This window comes from Anopheles coustani, chromosome 2, assembly GCF_943734705.1.
Source record: "Anopheles coustani chromosome 2, idAnoCousDA_361_x.2, whole genome shotgun sequence".
Taxonomy (NCBI): Eukaryota; Metazoa; Arthropoda; class Insecta; order Diptera; family Culicidae; genus Anopheles; species Anopheles coustani.
Window position 1 is genome coordinate 69,709,568 of NC_071289.1, and position 6,755 is coordinate 69,716,322.

At 41.3% G+C, this 6,755-nt stretch overlaps 1 protein-coding gene across 1 annotated transcript; it reads left to right on the top strand.

Moving 5' to 3' along the window:
- Positions 1-5,790: 5,790 nt before the first annotated feature.
- On the top strand, positions 5,791-6,150 carry LOC131264909 (WD repeat-containing protein on Y chromosome). The gene is made up of 2 exons (XM_058267173.1): positions 5,791-5,958; positions 6,034-6,150. The coding sequence occupies exons 1-2, from the start codon at positions 5,791-5,793 to the stop codon at positions 6,148-6,150; spliced, it is 285 nt and encodes a 94-aa protein (XP_058123156.1).
- Positions 6,151-6,755: the final 605 nt, after the last annotated feature.

Here is a 6,755-nt window from a genome sequence, read left to right on the forward strand (position 1 = left end):
GGTCGCTAGTTTCGAATTATTTGCAAGGTTGATACCGAAGAGGTGAGTATGAACTCAGTTTCTACGCTTTATGTGAGCTTTAATCCGAATTTATTGTGTCATTATTAATATTATCATAGTGTTATATAATGATAATTATATAATCATATTGTTGTTTATTTGTGCAAATTTTCGAAATAGCGTCATTTCGATTTTGGAAATTACATAATCTCGTCTTAAGCACCCCGTTGTACTACGAAAATTATTGCTTAGAAAAAATGGAGTGATAATTTTTACTGATTTTTTTTATCAATTGCTGCAATCAATCAGTTGAAACTTATCTTTTCGTTTTGATAATAGATATTATTTGAAGAAAGATATAAAATTTCGCTTTTGTGCAAAACTAAGGATTTAGAAATTGGGTAACAAGGTTTAAAGGGAACTGTTGAAAAGTTACAAAAATTTAAATGAAATTGTCGTTTGTCGTATATATGGTCAATTCTCTGTTAACTATACTGTACAACCATTATAATGAAAGTGATGGAACGAATGCATCAATTGTGCTACTAGCGAGAGTAAGGTTGATAAATAGTTGTTTTACAAATCAAAATGAAAGTTGGTTAAGTAATTGTACTGTATACAGAAATGTATTGTGTCGGTAGAAAAAAGCGTGGCTTAAGAAAAACATTTTAAAATTCCCTGGTTGAGGTTAAACATGGAAAAATAAGTTCATTTAAAATCTTACTCCTTAACACTCAATCAAATTGTATATTAATTGGTACCAGATTTTTTCCGCTGAAATAGTTATAACTTTTGGATTCGATCGAACCATTCGTTGTGTAATAGCTAAACTCCTTCGGTAAATCAATTCGAGACATTCCACCAAGGACAGTAAGCAAACACAAGTTCCTTTCAAAATAGATTTTCTTGTTAAAAGTTTTCACGTATACTTCCATCGCCATGCCCTTAAGGGCTTGCTGTCCCGCCAGCAACCCTCTTCCGCCCACATGTGTGGCTATTTTGAGGAACGATTTCCTGTAAATCAATGAATGCAGTATCGACGGTTTATTTGACTTGACGACCACCGAAAACGACAGCATTCCCTTCGGCAACGGGCAACTTGGCCGGTTTGGTTGCATGTTTGACTTTTCCACTTCCTTCGATGCCCCCTGGAGCTGTTTAATCATTGGCGTGTGGCATAATGTGGCTCCGCAGGCTATGTGCCTTTTGTCACATGTCGGCAGAGAAACGTTGTAGGTTTTTTTTTATCAAAATAAAACTTTAAAAACCACTTCAACATACACGCGGAAGATATTGCTTTCGACGAAAGATTCGGATTCGTTCGTTGGGATGGAGTTTTTCTTGTTTTGGGATTGTTCTATTGGCCAAATATTAGAAACCCGAATGAGTTGGTTACGGCGATTAGGAGGTTTTTTGAGTGGTAATCGATCACTGCCCATCGGCAACGGTGGACGGAAAACCCCGACCCCCGTGGGTGGTGGCAACCATCGATCAAAGGGGCGCGAGGGAAATGGGAAATCGACCGCACTCATATTTGCCCCGAACTCGGACACTTCGGGTGGTTTGACGTAGAGACAGACCATGTCCTCAAATTCGAATTCGGAACTTTGGCTTTAGTGAGGGTGGGGGAAAAGGAAGACAAACGGGGTGGCCACAATGCGACATATTGACGCGCTCGGCACATGAGCAAATAAAACTTTTCTAATAAACAAGCTGTTGAGCCCTCTCTTCGACGTTGAGACGGTCGAGCGTCAGCGGGTCGGAATGAGCAATTTCGTGCATTGTACTGGCACAACTTTCCAAGGGATCACGTTTGCCTCCCAAACACACACAAACACATTTATTTGGACGAAACCCACGGGTGTTTCTGATACATGATTGTTTTGATATGTTTCGTCTTTTAAGAAGCCACGAAGGAGCAGCTTTTCTGATCATTCAAGAGTATCCTTAGAGGCAAAAAAAATAGAACGAATCGAATCTCCAAAACTGTACTCTTTACCGATAATAAACGTCTTCAAGGGCCATTGGTTCCCTTCGTCTCCGGTTGAAAAGCCAAAACGTCCGGAATACGGTTGGTTCCGTTTCGCATCTTAAGACTTGTTTCGTGCTTTCAATCCGTTTATCACCCGAACCAGGCGGAATTTATTTCGCGTGATCGTGTGAGAAGCTGCGCATTGCATGAGACTTTTCTATAAGTCGCTTGCCGAAGATTCGTTCCGTAAAATGAACCACATTCCTGACCCTCCCTCCTACTCACGCCCCCTCACCCCAACAGCCCCTTCGGTCGACCGGAAGCATGCACTTTGGGAAAGTGGGAAAGTGTTCGCTTTCGATAGTTTTAAATTTCACTGCCTCTAAGTGACAGGACTTTGAGTTTTCCATTCCTTCGAATGGGGATTGAATTTTTTTCTTCGTCCTCGCTCCTTCTCCCCTCTCTCTCTTTCTCTCTTCTCTCCGTACTATCCGTACTTGCAATATCGCGCGCATCCAATATCAAACGCAAACGCAATCTTATCATCCGCCTAACTATCTTGGCAAATACCGAAAATCCAATAAATGTTCAATAAATACCTTCACATCATCGAGAATCCGACTGGGTGGCGCGAAAAATGTTTCCACCGACGGGAAAGAGAGTGGTGAAACCGAACGAACTGGCAGCTGCCAGAGACAGTTGGTTCCCCTGCTGCCTCCGGTCGTTGTTCTTCCCCTTGCAACGGGAACCCGCGTGCACTCGGAAAAGTTCCGCCTGACGGGTCGGTATGTTGGGATGATGGCACCGTCGAACAGTGGCCGACGGGACATTCCGGTCCACGCGCGACTTTCCCAAAAACCGGGGAAGAAGCCGGCTCCGGCTGTCAAAGCCCGCAGCGTAAGTTTTGCATCGCGAACGGCAAGTTATTGGGTGGTTTTCCGGGATGCGGGTTGCTTGTGGGATGAATCCCGGTGAAGACAAGTCGAAGTGACACGGTGACACAAGTGGAATCGGTGTAAACGGAGGTATTTTTGTTTAATATTTAGTTCTTGGATGAGGCGGATGAAACTTTAGTTTTAATTGAATTTACATCAATTTGATTGACCGTACATTGATGTTTTCATGTGTCGTTAAATGATTCACTTTTGGAACCAATTATATCGTTGTTTATCTGCCAACTTTAAGTAAAAAGTTTGCACTTCGGATGGAACATTGAAAAAACTGTTAAGCAATTTTTTTAACACATCAGTTTCACTCATGCGTTTCACATGTCCGGCCTTCCTCATACATACTTTCATATTATTTTAAGGGAGGGAAAATTGGAAGGGCCAATTTGTTGTAATGTAGTAAAATTAATTGGCTTTTTGTCTGTTCTAGCAACATTGTTATCTCGCCATACTACAAAATACCTATTCATAAAGGTTATGTATTGCACAAAACTTCATATCTCAATTATTTTGCACAGTTTGTATCCTTACTTTTACATCAGATTCTTCCTTTAAAGCAATCTCACACCTCTTTTGGCAAATATTCTAAAATTATACACACACCTTCATATTCTGTTTCTTCCAACGTTCGTATTATTATCTAATAAAGAATATACATCCTATGAAACAACTTGTTTTTTTCCATCCTGCTTTGGATTTAAAAACTTTTCTTATAACTGACTTTATTTTCTAAAAAAAAAAACTTCAAAGTGCATTGGCACAACATTCGTCTAGCAAAAGGGCATCGAACATTCCCGGCTTCTGACTAATGGCAAATACTGTGTGCGCTCAAACTCTCTTTTTTGTTGACCGTAAATTAAGTTAAAGAATTTTTCCTGCTCATCCTTTACTGGCTGTGAGAAGAAGTTCTTCGGTAAAATAGGAAAAGCAAAGATCGACATCGCTCCATCTTAGCCCTATCCCTTTGCATCGATGAGCGACAGCGCCGAGGAGCAGCGGCCTTGGTTAGTGTTCTGAAAAAGCATTAAAAACAGAGCAAATTAAGTACTCTTCAACGGCAAAGTGCATGCTAACGTATGCACTTCGATTCGGCCGATGCTACGCTGGTGATTTCGAATGCACCGCTAACTTCCGAAGATGCTTCAGAAGAGTTGCAGGAAACTTGGCCAACGTCGATTGATTCGATTTGCGAATGGCTGTTCGGCAAAGGAGACTTTCGGGAGGGACACAATTTAGGCAATGGGAAAGTGTGCACTAGAGGAGATTTTTGTCAATTTCCTTTGATTTGATTTCCGTCCCTGAATCCAGCGGAAGAGCTTTTCCATTTAAATGAAAGCGAAAAGACTTGATGTTGTTCGATTGAATACCGAAGTCACATTCTATCGTTCATTTTTATTTTAAGGAAGTGTTTTGCGTATCATGCTGATGGAAGCTGGACGCAAAACACCTATACAGATCACCTCATGATGTGGAAAGCGGAAAAGAAAGCATCTTCGGCACGACAAAATTTTCTTTTATCGAGACTAAGCAGTTCATCGTGTCCCTGCGCGCCGTCCATCGGTACGAATAATTAATGGCGGGCGCTGGAGTTGTGAAAAATTAATAATTAAGGCTCGTTTATCACAGAACAGGAGGAACCCCGGGCTGCTGCCTGGTCCGCTGGGACGACGTTATCCTCTCCAGCAATCTCCTCGAGCGGCCACAAGAAAAAGGCCAGCTGGTAAGGGTCATCGTGAGGACTTGGTTTTTTCCTCTCGATCGTGACCTGACCCCAAGCTTCGTTTTCGGTCGAAATGGAGCAAATAATTTATCCACGACGTTCACGTTAGTCCATAATTTCCAGTGTCTGTGGGGATTAGAGCCAACGAACCGGGCGTAGGGACGCGCATCCGCGTTTGAGTGATTTATGTTACTGCTCTGCGTACCGTCGAGGTGGAAAAGCGTGATTGAAGTGCTAATAACGGCACTAGAACTTTCGGCAAAACGACAAACCGAACGGCAAGCGCAATGAACCCCGAATGTGTTGCGTGAGTTGGCAAGTTTGAAGTGATTTTTATGAACGTATTATTTGTTCATCAAGCATTATGCATTTTTAGAACAGGAAGTACTTGAACATAAGAGATAGTTAAGGGTGTAAATACCTAACGTTGTGATAGAATCCTAAAGTCACGGTTCATCTTCATAGTTATTTTGGATATTGAAATCATCATGATCCAAACCCAACGTCTCTGCTTCTATTTTGACTGATAATTTGTGCTCCCTTATTTTAAGAAAAGTAGTTTGGAATTTATTTACATGCTTAATTTGAAAAAGCGTCTTATTTTACGCTCATCAAAGATTTTTCAGGTTAATCTTTCAAATTTCAGAATTATGTTCGATTTATGACTATGAATTTTGTGACGGCTGAATATCGACTACTTTCATAATTCGGTCAAGTAAAACTCAGATAAGTTATTTCAATATGGACTTTGCACTGTAGACGGTTTTTAATGATTCAAGCATTATTTAATTTTTTCTATGCTTTCGAAATGTGCTTCAGTGTGTCTGCTTTTCTTTTCTTCCTTGAAATTCATAAATATTTGTTGCATGCTTGGCTAATGTTGTTCATATGCTGGAGAAGAAACAAAAGAACACAAATAAACATGTTTCCTTAACAACCAACAGTGTCTCCTACGTCGGAATTTCTTACCGAAACTGTCGAATGTTGCACGCAACCTGTGGGAGAATTTGTCATCGAGTTTTCAACGTTGTAACAGGTTACCCTGGTTGCCGTTTGCTTGTCACGTTGCTAGGTTATCAACAAATCTTTCCACAAAAGCTTTCCGCGACCTTCGCTTCGTAACATCGCGCCCATCAGTCGAACAGGAGATTATGTCGGCGGACGACGTACGCAAAGCAAGAAGCGTCAAGCTGAAGTATCTGGCCACGCTGCACCAGATCGGGCGTCCGCTGGAGGAGCCGATTGTGGGCCGTCACTTTCGGCTTCCGGAGCGGGCGCGGCCCGCCGTGCACCCAGTGTTCGATATGTCGCTGTTGTATGTAAGTCAGTGGCCAAGCCTTTCCGGTAGGAGTTGTAAGAACGGTAGTTAAGTTTTAAAAAATTCAATCCCTTAGATTCCGATCTACTGCCACCTGGTGCTGCATCCACCCGAGGAAATCGTACGTCCTTGCACGCCGGAGTTGATAACCAGGGCGCGCATAGAGAAAGCGGTGGAAAATTGGATGGACTGAGTAGGTGCGATCATACCATTACATTAAAGGCGTGAGAAAAGGCAGAAAATAAAACAAGATCTTACACGCAATGTATCACTAACCATCTTGGCGTAAGGTTCTATCTGCTTCCATTGGAGGATCAAAATACCCGTAATATGAAAAAAATACCCCATTTTGTAATGTAAAGTAATTAAAATAATCAACAAATGGTTGTAATTCAAGTGTTTTTAACGAATTATACACAGTTAAAGTGCAAATATCCATATGGAATGAAAAGCCGAACGTCGACGTTTTGACGAGCAAGGTAAACAAAATATGCTATAGGATGGGACTGATATGCGAGTGCTTTTGCTTGCGCCTCCGCAAGTACCCGCATATCGTGTCCCGTATAGTTTATTTTCACCATTTTAATATTTTATTTAAAATGTCTTTCTCAGCGAAATGCTTATGTTTCAATACAATAGTCGTGATCAACCAATCATGGATTTTGTATCAATAATAACAGCAAAACATTATCTAATGTAAAAATGTTCAATCGTTATTTTCTCAATATGGTGGTTTTGCGAGTATGGGCAGCAATGAATACACTTCATTTCACGGTCAGCTAGTTCGATGCTGGCTCA

What these genes read in the sequence shown, in the direction of transcription:
- LOC131264909 (XM_058267173.1), top strand. Translation starts at nt 5,791, where the DNA reads ATGTCGGCGGACGACGTACGCAAAGCAAGAAGCGTCAAGCTGAAGTAT. An exon ending in TCGATATGTCGCTGTTGTAT is followed by an intron (nt 5,959 to 6,033) that starts GTAAGTCAGTGG and finishes TCAATCCCTTAG; the next exon opens with ATTCCGATCTACTGCCACCT.